This window comes from Phoxinus phoxinus (assembly GCF_949152265.1).
Source record: "Phoxinus phoxinus genome assembly, chromosome: 13".
NCBI lineage: Eukaryota > Metazoa > Chordata > Actinopteri > Cypriniformes > Leuciscidae > Phoxinus > Phoxinus phoxinus.
Genome location: NC_136888.1, coordinates 7,115,728 through 7,136,452, shown reverse-complemented (window position 1 = coordinate 7,136,452; position 20,725 = coordinate 7,115,728). Strand labels below are relative to the sequence as shown.

The following is a 20,725-nucleotide window of genomic DNA, read 5'->3' as shown; positions in this document are numbered from 1 at the left end:
AAACTTAATATTAATGGCCATGAAACACAGGACCCTATTATTATTTCAAAATACGTCTCAAATTTTTATGGTAAATTATATTCCAGCAATGCATGTTCTGTAGACAAAATAGATGCTCTCTGGCACCTTGGGCCACAGGAGTTTTCGTTTCTCCACGTCCAGCGCAGTCAAGTCCTCTAAACCGTGAGCGCTGTGCTTGGAGGATTTCAGTTCTTTGCTCTTTTCCAGAGTAGATCCCGAGTAGACCTGTTTGTGAACTGATTTGCACTTGAACTGATCGAGAGAAGTTTGAACAACTCTTTAAACTGAATCCTTTGATTCACAAACTTTGATCAACTGAGTCGTAGGGCTGGGCGATATAACGATAATATTCGCAATATAATTTTTCTCGATAAAACTATATCAAGAGTTCAATAAATATTCGAAAATGTTTATGCGGCAAAAGCGGAACGAAACTCATTTGAACCGCGCGCCACACGGACCGTTTATCCGCTCGGCTCAAAGTCCAAACGCAGCAGCGCAGTGCGAGCTCACTAGAGCAGATGCGTTTACTCTGATCGGCCTCGGTCACGAGATCCAGTGAGAAGCGCTTGAATTCAGCGAAGAACACCAATGTCTCAGTGATTTAAACCAGTTTAAAGGCAGATGAAGCGCCATCGACGAACAGGAGAAACACTGTGCGCAACGATACAGTCTGAAGCTTTTCCGTCTACAAATTCCCATCATTTACCACGGATTTACTGTAACGTTAGCCTAGTAATATTTACTGCACCATGAAATGTGGCATATACATATTGAATTATATTATATTATTAAAGTAGACAATGTATTAAAGGACTAATGGAATATAATTACAGTATTTAATAATGCATTTAGGCTACTGGTTTTCATACAAATACTATAGAAACCATAAAGTAACATTTCGCTGAGGTGCTGTAGGCCAGGGGTTTTCAACCTTTTAGGATATGCCCCCCCCCCCCCCCCAAGTTTGTCTAATTTCATTCGCGCCCCCCACCCTCCCAAAGTGCGTGCAAACAAACATCATTGATATACAAGTTGTGAAGAGGTTCAGTGTTTAGAAGGAAGACAGGGTCGGCGTGACTGGGACTCGCACGTTTGATTTACAAAACTCAAATCAACAAACAAAAGTTGCGCATTCACCGTAGCCTTGCTACTGCATAAATAATAATAATAATAAGTTGTATTTATATAGCGCCTTTACAGGGCTCAAGGACGCTTTACAATAAACAAACAACGATAAAGGCAATTTACATTAAGACAGCAGACAAAACAACAGTAGGTAGATGAGAGTGCAAGTACAATAAATGCGAATTAGGTAGAATACAAAACAATCTCACAATAAAACTCTTTCCACTCGTCAGTAACTCATAGCGTGCATAAAAATAGTTATATTGAAACGGTACATATCTGGCTTACCTAATGTGATGGCTGAGCCTTGTTTCTGAGAGCACAACATACCAATCCGTGGTTTGATACCCGACACAGCTATCCGTAAATCATCGTCCACTGTCAATAAGCGTGAGCGATACTTGCTTTTGATGTGAGTTAATATAGAAATTGTTGCTTCGCAGAGCCAAGTTAAGGCAAAAGTATATCAATTGCAAGTCTCGCAAGTTCAGCATACTCTGTCTCCACTGACAGCCAGAATTCTGGCAGTGTGTTTTCGAGTCAAACAGTGTCTTCAAAGTTTGGTCACTTAAAAAGGTCCAGAAGGGCATCCTGCTGATTTGATGACAGACTCACTGCGCTTTCGATGAAGGGGTTACGAACTCAGTCGTACTGGTTCCAACTATGCTGCTCAGGAAAATACTTATTGAAATGTGCAGACAGGGCTTGTAGATGGAGAGTTATTTCTTTTTTTGTATCATCCCAATTAAGCTAATTTTCTGTGAGAAATTCATCCAAGGTTGGGAACATGTCTACATTACCCCCATCAACCTGGCCTCTCCATCACTCCATTTCCTCACAAACCCCACAATTTTATTGGACATTGTTAGTAGGTTTGAATTCGGGCCCTGAAGAGACGAATTAAGGGTATTGAGTCTATCAAAGATGTCAGACAGGTATGCAAGATCTGTGAGCCACTTTGGGTCAGTAAAAACATTTGCAAAGGAAGATGCACAATCGAGCAGAAAAGTCTTAGTTCGTCACGCAATGCAAATATCCTCTGCAATACTTTACCTCTGGAAAGCCACCGTACCTCCGTGTGCAAAAGTAACGATTCATATTCTGACCCCATTTCTTTGCATAATAGGCCAAACAGTCTTGTTTTTATGGGGCGAGTCTTGATGCAATTGTGGATCATACAGTTTGTGAAACGCACATGCGGAGCTACTTCACGAACCAAAGCAGCGAGTCCTTTATTTTTCCCTAACATGGCTCCTGCTCTGTCTGTGCACACACCGACACAGTTGTCCCAACAAAGACCAAGTTCATCCAACATTGAGTATTTCAAAAATATCTCTTCCGGTGCATGTTTTTTCCATTGCTGAGCAAAATAACAGATCTTCAAGCAATTTTCTCTCATGACGGTAGCGAACAAATACAAGTAGTTGCGAGGAGTTTTGCAATAGAGAGTCTAATTGCAATGAAAAAGAAATTCCGTCCCGTATTCTCTCAATTAGTTGACATTTGATGTCGGTTGCCATTTCATTAATACGGCGGCTCATAGTGTTGTCTGATAGTGGGATTTGTTCAACGTCACTGGCAAAATTATCTCCAAACATATTTCTACAGATGGCCATTGCTGCTGGACGAATGAGGCTCTCTGCAATAGTATGAGGCTTTTTGTCCTTGGCAACTAAATGTGCTTTGACTGCCACAGTGGTTTGGCTCGTCATAGTTTGTTTTTGATTTTTTTATTCGTGATTCTTTACGGCGAAAAAAGTCAACCAGTTTATCTTTTAACGTCGGGTGTTTGGTTTGTAAGTGACGTATAAGTTTCACAGGTTTCAAACTATCATTTGCAAGCACCTCAGAACATACAACACACTGTGGTGTGGACGTAGTTCGTGATTAAGTGTGATGCATGTGAATCCGTATTTTATGTACTGTTCATCATACTTTCGTCGTTTTGATGCACCCAGGCCTTTGGTTTTTGCTATTAATCCTCTGCGTGGAAAGCCCCGTTGACGCGGAGGGTTCGACATCAATTTGCGGAAGTTGTACGGGTTCAGTCGGACACTCTTCTTTCTTGCCTGACGGTTCACCCGTTTTATCACTGGTATTACTACGTGTAAGCCACAGGTCCATTTTTGTTTTAATATTTAGCTTGAACTTGATCACGTCAACACTGCTCCTCTGCTCTGTAGCCAACTAATGTTAAGGTCGCCTCGCCTGATTAGCTGCGGGACTAATCAGATTGCCCCCTCTAGTGGATGACTAAAGATTTGCTATCTTACATTCGCGTTTCACTTAAAGGGTTAGTTCACCCAAAAATGAAAATAATGTCATTAATGACTCACCCTCATGTCGTTCTAAGCCCGTAAGACCTCCGTTCATCTTCGGAACACAGTTTAAGATATTTTAGATTTAGTCCGAGAGATTTCTGTCCCTCCATTGAAGCTGTACAGTATACTGTCCATGTCCATAAAGGTAATATAAACATCATCAAAGTAGTCCATGTGACATCAGTGGGTTAGTTAGAAGTTTTTGAAGCATCGAAAATACTTTTTGGTCCAAAAATAACACAAAATAAGACTTTATTCAGCATTGTATTCTCTCCCGGGTCTGTTGTCAATTCTTCACAGTTACGCTGATGGCGTAAGACGCTGATGACGTGTTATCTGGTGCGCCGGAGCTTCATTTATAGACTGAGGGAAACGCACGCTGTAAAAGTGTCTCATCCGCGACATGCACATTTACGCACCATTAAAAAAATGATATCCACGCAAACAATGTAGAATAGCTTGAATATAGCGTGCGTCTTCCTCAGACTGTAAACGAAGCTCGGGCGCACCAGATAACACGTCATCAGCGCCTTACGTCAGCAGCGTCACTGTGGAGTCCTGAACGCAGATTGACAACAGACCCGGGAGAGAATACAATGCTGAATAAAGTCTTATTTTGTGTTATTTTTGGACCAAAAAGTATTTTCGATGCTTCAAAAACTTCTAACTAACCCACTGATGTCACATGGACTACTTTGATGATGTTTATATTACCTTTATGGACATAGACAGTATACTGTATACAGCTTCAATGGAGGGACAGAAATCTCTCGGACTAAATCTAAAATATCTTAAACTGTGTTCCGTAGATGAACAGAGGTCTTACGGGCTTAGAACGACATGAGGGTGAGTCATTAATGACATTATTTTCATTTTTGGGTGAACTAACCCTTTAAGCCTCTGAATTCAGTTTCTCGCGGGGCCCCACAGGTTGAAAACCCCTGCTGTAGGCTATGCTGGCTGGATGACCAATTGTTAATTTTAATAAAACTCAAAAAGACATATTCAGGGATTAAAGTTATCCGTCGCTACGACGGATTTCCGTTAATTGCAGAGTCTACGACAGATTTCCGACAATATCAGGGCTCCCCTGTCATTGTCTTAAGTTCACTTTTAATAATTTTAAGGACGTAAACATGCTTACATTTCTCAAATAGTGTAATAAAGGTCTTCATTTTAGTTTGAATGGGTCTTAAATTAAGGAAGGACGAGGTGAATTCACCCTGCTGAGGGGGATGTGATCAAAGACTGGAGTGGCGCTAAAGCACGTTCCTATCTGCACTGCATTGTGATCACTCCGCTCCCGATCCACTCCGGGTTTTCTATACCCGCTAACAGAAAAACTGCTCAGAATAAGTGCAAAATGAAGGTTGTGAAATGATTACCTAATGTTAACTCTACTTTGGTGCTGCAATGATATTGCATATCGCCACGATAACCGACCTCATCTGTGCTGCTTTAGGGGCCGTTCACATGTTTGCGCTCACGTGCGTCTTTTTAACATGTAGTAGTGAAAAGTGCGCTCAAATAGAGAGCGACGCTGTTGCAACACGCCTCGCTTGTTTTCCCAGGCAAGGTGAATGAAAAAATCAAAGTAGCTAAGTTAGTCTTTAGGGCTGTAGTTTATGTTCACAGAAGCTGCGAGCCGGTCGCGAATTCCAGCGCGACGCTTCACGACACGCTTCAGTAACGGTCATAAAATACGAGTCTGGCCTGTGAGATGTGTAGCTAAACCAAACAACAGTTTGCAACGACTTTATCAATCAAATATCAGCTTTTGGAAGGTAAGATATTAAGATTAGGAGACTGCGAGAAGACAGAATAGAGATGAGAGAGGAAGAGCAGGTGTTGCATAATGTGCCCATGAGATTAACATTATTACAGTGGTGGGCCGTCAGGGCCAGCAAGGCCTTCTCTGCTGGCCTAAACACTATGAGAATCACTGACTTGCACTTTAATATATATTTTTTATGAATGAGTATTAAATTATTCCCAATAGTCCGTTCTCATAATTTCATAGCTTTTCTCTTGGTTGCGCTGCTTCCAGTAGTGTATATTTATTTTAGTGCTTTTATCCAATCATATTTCAGTCATCATGTGTTGCCAGGGTCAAATGTATCTGCCTCGAGGCCTTCAGAATCGATAGTGGGGGCGCCTGTAGCTTAAATGAATGGCAATGAAACTGTTGCTTTAACCAATCAGATAATCGGTCAGATTTAATCAGCCAATCAGATATCGAGTTGATTGCACCGGGGCCATCTAGCAGGCGTACAATAACGTAGGCATTTTCACGCCCTTTGATTGGATGGTCAGAGCGTGTACTATTATTACTGGTAGTCAGAGATAGCTAACCGCATCTGTAGCGAACTGTGTAAACTAAAATATATTCCTGCAGATTTAATAGTTTTTCAACCCACAAATTAATGTTTATTTCCTTCCTCGACCACCAGCAGGTTCAAATCTACCGGAAAAAATCCCTTATCCAGCTTACGCAGAGTCTCGGCACTCTATCGATCTGTCCGGGTAAAAACAGAACTGACTGCAATGTAAAGTTATGCCAGGACTGATTTTGAAGGCAAAAGTCCCGCTGATCTCATTGATTTCGTTCATAAATCTGTGTGGGAGCTTGTGTCGGCTGTAACGTTACACATCGTCATGTTTTGCGGTGTTTTCCCTGTTTAACGTTACTGCTTCTGTCGAGCAGACACTCTCAGCACTAAAGCGAATTAAAACTTATGACAGAAATACGACGGGACAGACTCGACTTTCAGCACATTAGCCTCGATGGCGATAGAAAAGGTTGCTGGGACTGAAAAGCACAGACAACCTGTACAACCAAGTAATTCAAGTCTTTTTGAGGAAAGAAATTAGGATGGATTTTGTGTAAAAAAAAAAAAAAATCAGTTTTGGAGAGTATAATGCATTTTTTGCCCCTGCTTTTGTCCGTGCTGAATATGATTTTCTTCCTAATTTTTCTTGTAAATTTGATCGAAACAACTTTTTTTCAAACATTAATACTATAGCCATTGAATGATAAGACAGGGATGAGGATCCGTTTCTGAATTTATAATAGGAACGCAAGAACCACTGTACACAAGCCGAACTCACTCGCTCGTTTCTCTCTGCCCGGCCTTTCGCGAACTCACAGAATTAACCCTATAACTGCCGGTGCAAAATAAAAACTGGAATTTACCAACAATTATAGAGAGTATGTGCGTGCGCTGCTACACTATTAAACGTTATTAATTCAGGGTGGACATCACTGAAGGCCTAGGTGTGAAATGCACGGCCCGCCACTGCATTATTATAATGTATTCCTATACATATACATGTTATATAAGCTCAATTTAACAACACAAGCACCTATTAAATATAATTCCATAATAGTAGTATTGTATAAATATTAATATTTGTATGGCCCTCGAATATGTTATATTTCACCAGTAACCACTGGGAGTCTTCACTGTTTGTATCACTCCGCTTGTCTGTGTTTGCGCAACTTGCAACATGCCCCCGAACCCCCCATAGCAAGATCCCTTTAGCAAGGACCTCTTTATTTATAAAACCCTGTGTACGGCCCTGCTCATGCGGTTCACTTTTTATATAAAAAATAACATATTATTTATTAGGGGTGTAACGGTACATGTATTCGTACCGGACTGTTTCGGTACAGGACTTTCGGTACGGTGCACATGTGCACCGAATGCAATTTTTCACGTAAATTAGGCTAGTTTTGTGTGTGGAACATACGTCAATTCCGAGTTTCCACACGAACATATTAAGTGTCGGAAGGTCTCCGCGTTGCACTGATTAAATCTGATTAATCGTTTTTGTGATTCAAATACATGTAAAATATTACCATAACATCTGTCTTCCTGTGTGCGGAAATTTGTTTATGTTGCTGTGACAACAAAACACGTGCAAGCGCGCCTTTGTTAAGAGCGCTGATGCGCTCATCTGTGGACAGGCTTTCCGAACGGGCTTTCCACATAAACAAACGTACATGTGTCATTAGTATGAGAAAAAAAATTGGATTTTAACTCTCGGGTCGGGCTCGGACATAAATATCGCATAAATAAAGATCACCACATACACGGCACGCTCGCTTTAGCCCAGCCTCTCGCTAGCTAGCGTCACGGCCAATATTGGTTTGAGAGTATTTTATTTAGTGGAGAACTTTGCAGCAGTATTTTATTTCTTATTCTTTTTTTATTTTATATATTTTTTATTTATTAGCCTAACGTTATATTTTATTAAAAAGTGTGTTTAAAAAAGTGTAAACAAATTGTTAAAAAAAAGTTTATAGTAAACAACCAGCAGTTTAATGTTTTGCATTTCTTTCCCTTACTGTACCGAAAATGAACCGAACCGTGACTTTAAAACCGAGGTGCGTACCGTTACACCCCTATTATTTATTCATAATGGCTAGGTTAAAATATAGTTTGTGATATTTAGCTAACTTTGCAGCAAAGGCTCTGTTGGCTTTTATTATTTGAGAAATAAAAAGTTGTTAAATTTATGCAAATATTTTATTATTTGTATGACTACTACATCACAAAGATGTGTAAATAATAGAAACGCAGTTCAAAATGGCCTTTACTTTAAATGCAAATGTTCTTTGAGTATTTCATTTGTGAAGGTAATCCATGCCATGTACTCACTATACTCCTAATTACAAGAAGAAAAAAACTTCACACTGGATGCGTGACAGGCTGTGGAACGGGGTTTGGCCATGGAAGATTTTTTTTTGCTTTAATCCCTGCATCATGTAGACATGTTACTTTTTTTAAAATAAGATCTTGAAGCTGTGGATTGAGGTAGGCCTGCTATTTTTATTTGACGAAAAAACTTAGTCTGCTTTTTCAAAAAAGCTTTTTCAAAGCTTCAACCTGATTCAGTGTTTTCTTCTTGTCATCTTAATTTGTTAATTATTTAAGTTTAAAAAATATATTTAGTGTAGGCCTATTTTAGTTTTTTTTTATTATTTCCTTCTTTTTTTTCTCTTTTGTCACTGTCAGAAATGCTACAGGTGCGTGATCATTTGATGTGAATGCAGGTTTTGTTGTTGATCTGTTCTGCATGCTGCTGTTTGCTCGTTAAAATAAACCCGTGAACATTTTTTTTAAAAAATTTTAACGGGTCACAGACACTCGTTAATTTTATTTTTATTTAATGCCAATTCAATATTATAATCTTCAGTTAACGGTAGGGATGTCAGTTTTCACAAATTCTAATGATCGATCGTCGTTTAAATTAACGATCAATTAATCGATTAATCGTTAGCCTTAATACTGCATATGCGTCTGCTGCAGCGGCCAACAATTCAACAATATAAAAACAACAATTTGTCGACTGGGTCGGCAAATCCTGCTCAAAACGCGATGTTCCTCACCAAATGAATGAGAATGGTTTTTAATCTAAATAAAGGGCTAGTAGGATTGTAAAATGTTTCGATGTGATTGATCATTTAATTAAATTAATTATTTAATAATAAAATATAATGACTACTACTAATACAACGTGTCACCAGCTCCGCCTCAGATGCAGAATGTGTGACTGTGGACGTGCTCTCCCTGAACAACGCACTGAAGACGGCAACTAAACCCAATGCATTCAAAACGATTCAATACAATAGTGTTCTCATGTTATGTAATATGTCAGACCCAAATTATTCATCGTTATTATTAGTCGTGCATTTCTGTTTGAGCTGCGCGCGCTGAATAAATAGGCTACCGTTAAACTGGAGCACTTAGTTTGCTAGCACGTTATTTGAAACGTATCCTATGAGATACGTTTTATGCTACTCATTTATGTGAAGTTTTATGCGACTCATTTATGTGAAGCATAAATGAGTAGCACATTTTCGTTCTGCTTTTATTTTGTTTGCATTCACTCCTCGGCAACGTTGTGGTCGCGCCAGTGCGACCTATATAAATATTTAGTCGCACCGGCAGGAAAAATGGTCTCATAATGCGACCAATTGGTCGTAGTCTGGAGCCCTGAATTCTGAATCATGGTGTTTTGAGTCAAATCCAATATCTGATTACATTTCTTTTTGTACATTTGAGTTATCGAATGATTTATTATTGAAAGTTATGTGAGTCAAGGTGAAAGAAACAGACGCAGTATTGGGTTTGAAAGTTTTTTTTCTTTTTTTTCTTCACAAAAAGCTGTCTCAATGAGCAAGGTGCTGAGGCTGCTGCAGCGGGGCCACGACGAGTGGTACGTGGAGCGTCGGGAACTGTACCAGACTCTCCTGTATGATGCTCACACGTCGGTGGCTGGATCGTCTTCGTCTCAGCGAGGCATCCTGTCGTTTGCCAGAGCAGCCGGCACTTACACCCCTCCCATCACCCCGTCTCCCCTTCCGTCTGCTCGGGTCCTGAGGCGTGCGCACCTGATCCTGGAGATGGAGAAGATGCCCGTGTACAGGGACCAAATCCTCAGTACGACTGGGGAAATCTTGTGCATCGACGGCACAAGGAAGGTATGTACAGCATAAAGTACTTGTGACCATATGGAACAGACTGACTGTTGACAAACACCACGCAATGAATGTTCTGCTTTGTTTTTATAGATTCTCAAGAAGATCTACGGCGACGGCCAGGGCACCATGCAGTACGTCACCAGCGTGCTGAATGAGTGGGGTCAGTTCTTGACCACAGTGGTGGTGAAGTCCGAGGGGTGCTACGCACGCATGGCCAGAGGTCTGGTCGCCCGCTTTCGCCGTGCCAACGCTCCTGATCCAAAGGTGGTGTACGCGGACAACAACTGCTGTCGGTGAGTTCAATAGCAGGAGGGACGAGGGTCCTGTCGTCCTGCCACACAGAGTTGGCAAGGTCTCCCCAGGTGGTCAGCTGTGTGCTGACCGACGCCTCGGACCTGTCCAGGACACTCTCTGAAGAGGAGAACACCACAAAATGTATTGCATTGATCGATACAATTTCACGTGGCACAAACAGAAGTCCGAGCAGCTCCACAGCATACTACAAAGTCATTTCAAGTTCATTTCAGCATAATACTACTATACCTGCAGCAGCCAACAACCCTGCTTCGTTGGCGTAGTTGGGGTCCTGCTGAGAGAGTTCGGGGACGGTCTGAGGAGCCCGGTCTTTATTCGATTGCGCTTTCTGCAGAAAATAAAACACAACCATAGAATAATCTCATAAAATAATACTTTTACTAATACTGGTTACTGCTTAACATCAATTACTCCGGTCTAAAAGGTAACTGAGTTTATCTTGCCTTCAACCTCCTGTCAAGGTGCCATGTGACAGGAGGGAACTCTCTGGCGTACTCGAGCAGTCGCTCCTTCTGCCACTTCAGCAGCTCGTTCTGCTCTCCCTGCTGGCAGTACTGGAACAGCAACCACACCAGCCAGCCAACATCGTTTTCTATAAGCAACCTGAAGGTCTGACCGGCGTACTTCCCGAACACGATGACCAGCTGACCCCCGGACCTCTTGGCAGCCTCCTCTGCTGTCTTGGGATCCAGCCATGTAGGGTCAAGAACGGTGCTGGGGGCCTCTGCCACAGAGTTTGCTGCCTCTGTACACTGCAGCCTGGCCTCTTCTTGCCGGTACAAAACGATGTTGGGGTACTGGATGGCTGACCAGCGATGATTTGGTGGTCAAGCTCTTCCTCCAGACATCATAGTCAAAGGTCTCCCTGGCGACGGCATGGATCTTCAGATGCCTTGTCAGGTTGGACTTTTCAGTGAAAGTCTTGTCGCACACACTGCACCGATGTCTAGGCATCTCCATGTTTCATCTGGTACAGTAAAACATGAATTAATGAGTAAAACTCATTTAAAAAAAAAGAGCTTAAATACATTTTTAAAGTAGTAACCAAAAACAGCCCATTCATCACTTTGTTTTTAGCATGCAATTTGCGGTTGACATTTTTACTCTTTTAAAGCATATTTACACATCGAATTTCAACTCCACACTGTTGTACGGCAGTTTTTTTTTATAAAACCGCTCACACAACTAGATGGCGGTTTTCCGATCCTCGCTCAATGATTGGAACCATTGGCTGATCGCTGCTCAGCATTGCTCAACTATTGGACGGCTGACGATAGCTTAGGCACTTGGAGGGGAATTTGCTTGGGAATCCCCCCAAATACATATTGCTCAACCCTGGGATCGATCAAAACGGATGGTGCGATCTGGTGGTCAACGTCCTGAAGTGTTATTTACAGAAATTGTCATGTACAAGGCCTAGTTTATTGAAATCGACTAATCTGCTGAATGTTTTGTTTATTATTTTCATAGTTTGAGTTGATGTAGCTGATGAGATTCATATAGTCAAGTGGAAAAGTGTGCAATTGTTACATTTTTGCAACATGACATCATGACTTTGCATAAACCTACATGCCACTGCCAAGTCATGTCTACGCCTTAGTATGGGTAGGTTTAGGATTAGTTGTGGGTGAGGGGTTAGGATTAGAAGTGCGGTTAGGATTAGGGAATCAGGTACTGACTTAAACGAGGGGGGTAATAATTTGGCAGGGAGTCAAAATTCGGCACAACATCTGTCAAATGTTCTGAGCCATCCCCAGCAAATGTGCTGAACCATCCCTGGATGTGATTCCGCATGTATGTCTACGCCGAAACGAACCATATCCCCAGATGTGATTGAAAAACACGCCAAAAAGCGATTATGCGTCTTGATAGCACGCCGAATGGAATACGAATTGACGTGTCATACATGCGCCATTTCATGAGATCAGTCTGCATTTTTGGGCTGAATTAAGAAAGGGTGTAATGTATCAGTGCACTCTCACTTTGTCTGGAAGACATCAGAGCCGTTCACAGAACTCATTGTTGTGACCACCCAGGGGGTACAGCCAGCACACAGTGGGCTGTATTCACACCTCTGGTAGTGGCGGAGAAGAAACAAGGACTTCTATTTGCGTTGTTGTTTTTTACACTATCCCATCCCTTCTGAAACCCAAGCATACAGAGACTCCAAAATACTTGAAATACTTTTACAACTTTTATTTTTCACCCAGAATGTGTTTAATTTAAAAGGCAATGCATGGAAACACAAGTAAACAAGTAATCTGTTTGGTTTAAAGCTCGCTCACCACAACAAGGTACAGATCTACGAGCGAGAACACGAGACAAGACGAGAGACAAACATTTACTACCATTTGCAAACATTTATTTAAACGTGGAACTGACAGACATACAAACATCACAAGGACACGCACACATAAATAACATTAATAATAATCAAAAACACTTAACAATTAAAAACACAAACTTGTACTTGAGATAAAAATGAACAATTGGTTTGTACAGGCCAAAGCCCAATAAAGAACAGGATTATCCAAAGACTCAGGTCACCAATCAACAAATAAAGGCTCAAGCCATTCCTGTCTGTTAATTTTTTTTGTTTTCTTTGGCAAACGTTTGTTAAACATGAAGCAGACAAAGTATGTAAACTGATTGTGTTAGATCGGAACTGATTAAGGTTAAAATGATTGAGGTTAGATTGGCCTTGATATTGAACATAGGCCAGAACATGTTTGTATAAAAAAAAGATACTACAAAGGGCATTTTAACAGCAACATAAATAAATATAGCTGCAAACAGCAATACGGGGCCAAGCCCTGCAAGGCACAGCAAGCTAAAGCCGCTGTAGTGCAATGCGGAGCCAGAAGAGCAAAACATCAGAAATTGAATGTACATCAAGTACATCAAAATTGTACCATGCCAGACTCGAACCCACTGTCTATGGGTCAAGAGTCTGTCACTTATCTCATTGCGCCACTTGGCAGACGTATGTTTTTATAGCTGCTGAAATCCAATAGTTTCAAGAGAGAATCAAGTCAAAATTAAGAATTTTGAAGTGAATGCAAAGCATATTGTATTAAAAAAGAATTAGATTAAATCATCCAAAATTGGTCTGATTACTTCTCTATTACCATCAATATAAGTGTGCCAAATTTCATAATTTTCTTACTTGTGGATCATAGGGCTGCCATCGACTAACATTCTGGAAGAAGAAGAACAATGAATTTGTATGTAAAAACACTACATGTTGTATGTGACAGCTTCAGGTGAGATTATTCTTGGACACAATGCCTGGAACAGATGCAACTTCTGCATCTTTTCCTGCCACAGTACCTCATGCAGTCTGGGCACGTGTCACACTGAGTGGCGAACCCACAACGCTAAGCATTGGGATCCGTGGTGTAACACGTTGAGCTAATCGCTCATGCGTGTTTTGCAACCTGCTGAGGACAGGTTTCAGTGTGAGAATGAGTTCACAAAAAAAGTTCCATAACATGTTAGCCAGATTAGCATGCTATGCTAATGTAGCTTATGGTTATCCTGATAGCTGAAGAGCCACATTAGAAAGAATGGCATCTGGTTAGCATGCTAACCAATTATTATGCTAAGCTAACTAGCATAAGGCAACAAACACAGTCTAGGTCAACTTTGAAGATGAATATCTCTGGAACGGTAGTGAATATCAAAAATCTGTTCAGTCATTTCTGTGCGGCTCAGTCCAAAGAACATCTGGTCAAATTTTGGACAAAATTGAGCAAGATTTGAAGGAGTAGCGAAAAAACTTTTTTATTTGTTCCAATATGGCGGATAGTCACATTATTGGAAAATGACAAATGAGATATCAATGGAATCAGAATAAGGCAAGGAACATAATGACGTAAAGAAATCAAAATTTGAACAATGTTTTCAAAAGTTATAAGCGTTTTTGCAAAATAGCTAATATCTCTGGAACACTAGCTGGCGCTGTGTTCAGTCTTCTCATGTACCTTCAGGGCATTGTGTCGATCATCCATACTACATTTTGTGAAGATATGTCAAATAGTTTAAAAGTTATGGCAAATTTTGACAAAATTCAAAATGGTGGACACGTGGTTCATCCGATCTTGGATAATTCGGCATGATGCAAAGAATCCATAGATATCACATTTATGATTTTCTGACAAACTGTTCAAAGGTTATTGGCCAAAATAGCAATTTTTCATATCTCATGACTCGTAGGTGGCGCTGTTCCCAACTTTGGCATGGAACCTCAGGTCATGCTTCCGATGAAGTGTATCAATTTTCGTTTCGATTGATCAAACTTTGGCCGAGATACAGCCACTTAGCCAATTTTGGGTGGACATCGTTAACTTTGTTTGCGGCGACATAATTTTTTTTCTCCAGTATAACAAAAAATTATGTTCAGTCATTTCTATGCGGCTCAGTCCGAAGATCATTTGAGCACAGGTTTGGACAAAATTGGACCAATTTTGAAGGAGTAGCGAAAAAACTAAACACTGTACTTTTCAAAATGGCCACTACTGTAATGGGCGGAGTCTGATTTGACTATATTGATTTTGATCAGCATGATGAGCGGAATCAGGTGCACTAAGTTTCATGTCTCTAGATCAAAGGGTTTAAAAGTTATAACCATTTCAATGTTGAATTTTTGAACTGGTGGTGGCGCTATAGAGTTGGTCCTAGGGACACCAAATTTGGTCCAATTACTATTCATGGCCATCTCTACAACTGTGCCAAATTTCATAATTTTCCTATGCACGGTTCATAGGGTTGCCATAGACTTACAGAGGAAGATTAATAACAAGAAAACTAACGGATACAATAGGTCCCTTGCCCCTTCGGGGCTTGGCCCCTAATAAAAAAAGATACTACAAAGGGCATTTTAACAGCAACATAAATAATAATAAAAAACAAACACAAGAACATTAAGTAAAACTGTAAAGTGTGTTTTTTTTAAACTTTTGAACCATATAAATAAATAAATAAATAGATAGTACTTGCTGTGAAGCACTTTGAAACAAACAAACAAGCCTCTTTATCTCTCCTACAGATGGCACAGGAGAAGTGGCATCACACAGGTAAGTTATTTACACAGTTCTCCCAACTCCGCATCCGCCCCACTTTTAAAGTGTTCAAAGCTGTCATACACCACATTGTCAAACCCAGAGGTGGTGGATTTCCTAGTGGATGGACAGTAGGAAAATATCTTCTGGGTGCTTCCGGCCACTTTTTCATTGGAAGGTGTGTACCTCTTCTGCTGTCCACCAAAATTAGGCACGTGGCAAGCCCCACATGGCTGTGAGGACTTGTTCGGCATGAATGCCTTGACTGTTGGTGCAGGAGGTACAAAGCGCTGGCTGCACAATGGCCCACGAAACAGGACAGAGGGAGTCTGTGCGAAGACAACCAGCAGTATGGGTGCTGCCAACACATGGAGTGGTCCATAGGTGGGCGCAGCAGGCTTTGGCTTGAGGTGGACGCAGCAGACCTTGGCAGAATGGGGGTGAGCGCAGCAGGCTTTGGCCGAGTGGAGAAGAACGACGCCGTGGGCTGAACGGGCCGGTTCACAGGAGGCACAGGCTCTGGCTCTTCAACAAATAATCTGAAAATATAAAATACACATGTAATGCGTATTGATATGACGTGTGTGCTGTTTGCTTTCCACAGCCAACAGGTGAAACAAAGAGCTTATGACAACTTACCACCTCTTGTTACCACACCTTTTTCCAGCCTCTTGATGAACGTGCCGGTACTGGACCTGAGGCCGGTCTGGCGGTGTGAGGGATGTTGGCAGCGCAGGAGCTTCCGGGAACGGTGCGTCCGACAGCACTTTCAGGTGAGGCGTCACCCCGTAGTTGGCGTTTTTCTCCTACCTGGCAGCGAAGGTCGAGATGGACTTGGCGTTCAAGGTTGGCAGTGGAATGGCGAGACCGCCGAGGATGGGGTCGTCTCTGACTCGGTCTGCAATCCTCTTATACTGTCCCTTCAAAGAAGCCGTGACCTTGCTGGGGGAGGTGAGCTGACTGGCCGGCGCTCGGTTCTTCAGCATCTTGAGGAGGAGGTAGAGCAGGCAACTGTCCTCGGTCACCTGTGTCGCCTGAGTGTACCTCGGTCTCCTTGGTCTCCTAGGCTGCTCTGGCCTCGGGAGAAACCGCCCCAAGGCACCGACCGAACATGGGGTAGCCCCACCTGGACTCGTACCGCTTGACTAAGCGGGCGGTGGTCTTGTCGTGGAGAGAGCTGGCGGTGGCGGCGATCTTCTGCCTGAGGTCAGCCGGCACTAGGTGGTGGTCGCTGTTGTCGGCTAGTTCTAGGAGGAGCAAGGCCAGTGCCTCCACTTCCTCTATACCTGGCAGATGTTGATGGCTCATCAGCACGTCTTGCAGGACAGGACTGTCCTCCTCTTCCGCCTGTTCTGCCTGGGTGAAGACAACGTGCTTCCCACAGACTCTGTCTTTCGGGTCCTCCTCTGTATCAGAAGACATGCTGAGACCCTCGTCCGCCGTCTCATCGTCTCCCTGCTCAGTCGACTCCTCTTCACGTGATTGCTCTTCCTCAACTGCAAATATGTAATTGTACTAATCACAAACGTGTATACTCAACAATAGTTTTTTTTTTGTACCAGGTTTGTCGTCATTGTTTAAGTGTGTGATCAAGTACTGTACCTTTGACCGCAAAGACATTAACCCACCTGTATGCAACTGAAGTGCTTGCTCGCAACTGCCCAGTGAGCGTCGACTGCCTCTGGCGACTTGAACTGGTGAATGCCATCGATGTCAAGGCCGGCTGGTCCCCGGAGCTCAGCAAGGATGGACTCTCACCAAAACAGTCTCCTGTTACACATAGGATATATTCTCAGCATTGAGTGTTTAATCACATTGAGCACATTCACACATTTAACACATACATTTTATTTTTCAAAGCTGGATCTGACCGATACCTTAGTCATATGTGAATATGAAAGCCACTCTTACCACAACCCTACGGGTAATACGCCTTACATACGGCCTGATCTGATGAGGCTTGAGGAAGGCCATCACCTCATCATCAGATTACCTGCCGTAGAGCTCTGGGTTACCGTTCCTGACCGCCTGGACCAGGAGCATCTTGTCCACCTTGTTCTAGGCGAGCACGGCACCCGCCATGGCACTCATGAAAGCCCCTTACTTGGCGTGGCTCTGCTTGGTCACAACGGCGTCCCAGCTGTGCAGCCAGTGGCGGATGTCCAGGCGTATGATGGTACCCCTCTTCACCCAGTCACCAAACAGATTCTCCAAGACCGACGAACCACTGTCACTGAAAATGATATCATGACATTTTGTGTAGGTGTGTTACATGTTGGATTATCCATTTCATCAAAGGTTTCAACTGCATCAACTCACCGACAGCAGTTGTTGTCCGCGTACATAACCTTCGGAACAGGAGCGTTGGCACGGCGAAAGCGGGCGACCAGACCTCTGGCCATGCGTGCGTAGCACCCCTCGGACTTCACCACCACTGTGGTCAAGAACTGACCCCACTCATTCAGCACGCTGGTGACGTACTGCATGGTGCCCTGGCCGTCGCCGTAGATCTTGAGAATCTATAAAAACAAAGCAGAACATTCATTGCGTGGTGTTTGTCAACAGTCAGTCTGTTCCATATGGTCTCAAGTACTTTATGCTGTACATACCTTCCTTGTGCCGTCGATGCACAAGATTTCCCCAGTCGTACTGAGGATTTGGTCCCTGTACACGGGCATCTTCTCCATCTCCAGGATCAGGTGTGCACGCCTCAGGACCCGAGCAGACGTAAGGGGAGACGGGGCGATGGAAGGGGTGTAAGTGCCGGCTGCTCTGGCAAACGACAGGATGAGACGAAGACGATCCAGCCGCTGACGTGTGGGCATCGTACAGGAGAGTCTGGTACAGGTCCCGACGCTCCACGTACCACTCGTCGTGGCCCTGCTGCAGCAGCCTCTGCACCTTGCTCATTGAGACACCGTTGAGTCGGTCGCTCATCAGGGTGACCACACTCCTGTCCACAGCACGCTTGCTGCAGATTAAGGCAATGAACATGCTTCTGACGGCTGGGGCGAGGTTCATCAGAATTTTCGGACTGTACACCATCCAGGTGTACTGCTGCTGGGCACGGTGGGCGCCGTCCTCGTCGTCCACGTGCGCCTGGCTCGGCTCCTCCCTGAGCTTGAGACAGTGTTTGCACATCAACCTCCTGGTCAGCAGGGTGTAATGGAAGTTCAAGCCGTACACTTGCCTGGCGTAGCTGCCGTACCCTCTCTTCTCCAGGTAGTACTCTGGCGGTGCGAGGCAGTTGGTGTTGGGGCAGCGGATCAATGCCTTCATCACGCTGACCGGGCGCCAGAAGGCAGGGGTGGTGAAGGAGAGCATGTTGGGCACAGCTCCCTTAACGGCCATAGGAGGTGGGGGCGAGTGGAACTCCATCTTCTCCTTAAAGGTGCTCTAAGCGATGTCACGCATTTTTTAGGCCAAACATTTTTTTTGTCACATACAGCAAATATCTCCTCACTATCCACTAGCTGCCTGTCTCCTGAACACACTCTAAAAAAAACACGGTCTCTGTAGACACCCCAGGCTCCACAAACAGCAACAAAAACAAACTGGTCTAACCCGCACCACAACATAACAAACAGTGTTCCAGCCAATAACCGACAAGAAGGATTTGGGGGTGGGGTTTGGGTTGTTAGTGCGCGGATGAGGAGGAGGGAGGGTCTAGCTAGCCTTAATCGCTCTGGCGCGCGGTAACACTTTGATAGCACTTAGCTTAGCCCAGTTCATTCATTAGGGATCATTAGGTATTATGGCGCTTTTCTAACTGAGTAAAATAGATAACTAATGTATGGGGGAATAGCACTTGGGAGCACTTCGACTTTTACCGCGCCGAGTCGAAGTGCTCCCAAGTGCTATTCCGCCATACATTAGTTTAACATCTATTTTACCCAGTTAGAAAAGTGCCACGTTTTATTTTGTGTCACCATACTTGGTCGTGTAACTATCCATATAACTATTTAAATAGGGGAAATGTTGAGGTGTTTGGTTGCTTCTAACTTCATCTCTGTTTGGTCTGCTTTCTGCAGAAAATAAAACACAGCCATAGAATAATCTCATAAAATAATACTTTTACTAATACTGGTTACTGCTTAACATCAATTACTCAGGTCTAAAAGGTAACTGAGTTTATCTTACCTTCAACCTCCTGTCAAGGTGCCATGTGACAGGAGTTAACTCTCTGGCGTACTCGAGCAGTCGCTCCTTCTGCCACTTCAGCAGCTCGTTCTGCTCTCCCTGCTGGCAGTACTGGAACAGCAACCACACACCAGCCAGCCAACATCGTTTTCTATAAGCCACCTGAAGGTCTGACCGGCGTACTTCCTGAACACGATGACCAGCTGACCTTTCCACAGCTCACCCCTGGACCTCTTGACAGGCCTCTGCTGTCTTGGGATCCAGCCATGTAGGGTCAACAACGGTGCTGGGGGCCTCTGCCACAGAGTTTGCTGCCTCTGTACACTGCAGCCTGGCCTCTCCTTGCCGGTACAAAACGATGTTGGGGTACTGGTGTTGCTGTTGATGGCTGACCAGCGAGAATTTGGTGCTCAAGCTCTTCCTGCAGACATCACAGTCAAAGGTCTCCTTGGCGATGGCATGGATCTTCAGATGCCTTGTCAGGACTTTTCAGTGAAAGTCTTGTCGCACACCCTGCACCGATGTCTAGGCATCTCCATGTTTCATCTGGTACAGTAAAACATGAATAAATGAGAGAAACTAAAAAGCAGATAAGAGCTTAAATACATTTTTAGAGACCCTGCAGCCCTCGTAAAAGTAGTAACCAAAAACAGCCCATTCATTATTCACTTTGTTTTTAGCATGCAAATCGCGGTTGACATGTTTACACCAAGGTTATTTTCGTAAGCGAAAACTGAAACTAAGACTAAAACAAATGGTCAAAAAAAAAATTTTGTTAACTGAAATAAAATAAAAAATTCATAATAAACTAAACTAACAACAGTTACGGAAAAACTAACTGAAAATAATAATTAGCAAACATAAATAATCGTTTTTGTAAGCTCTTTGGTGGAAGTTGCTGAGGCGATTAACCGCTGTCCTGTGATGCGCTCAATAAAGGACCGTAACCTAGAGCACATCGCTAGTGCTAAGCGGCTGTTCATAAAGGATGCGTCTGTTTAGTTGCAGTGGAATGGGAAATAACACAAGGTAATGAGACGCAAGTTGGACTTCTTTTAACTTGAGCGCAGCATTTTTAGAATGCCGTTTCATTTGTGAGACGCGGGCACAAGTTCGGGCACAAGTTCGTCAAGCACAAAAAAACACTTTAACTAGGCTACTACTGTATGTTTGAGATGTCATGTTTTCATGAAGGTTGACAGGCTGAAATGTGCTGTTATCTTTGTTTTTACAAAACATTTACTGCCAATACT

At 43.1% G+C, this 20,725-nt stretch overlaps 1 protein-coding gene across 3 annotated transcripts in view; it reads left to right on the top strand.

Moving 5' to 3' along the window:
* LOC307009093 (E3 SUMO-protein ligase ZBED1-like) overlaps positions 1 to 20,725 on the top strand; it is a 63,613-nt gene that overhangs the window by 8,905 nt on the left and 33,983 nt on the right. For all 3 annotated transcript variants that reach the window (XM_079632523.1, XM_079632522.1, XM_079632521.1), the window contains exons 3-4: positions 9,641 to 9,957; positions 10,048 to 10,250. In XM_079632523.1, the coding sequence (XP_079488649.1) occupies positions 9,649 to 9,957; positions 10,048 to 10,250 (512 nt within the window). In that variant the 5' untranslated portion in view covers positions 9,641 to 9,648. The remainder of the gene's footprint in view (positions 1 to 9,640; positions 9,958 to 10,047; positions 10,251 to 20,725) is intronic.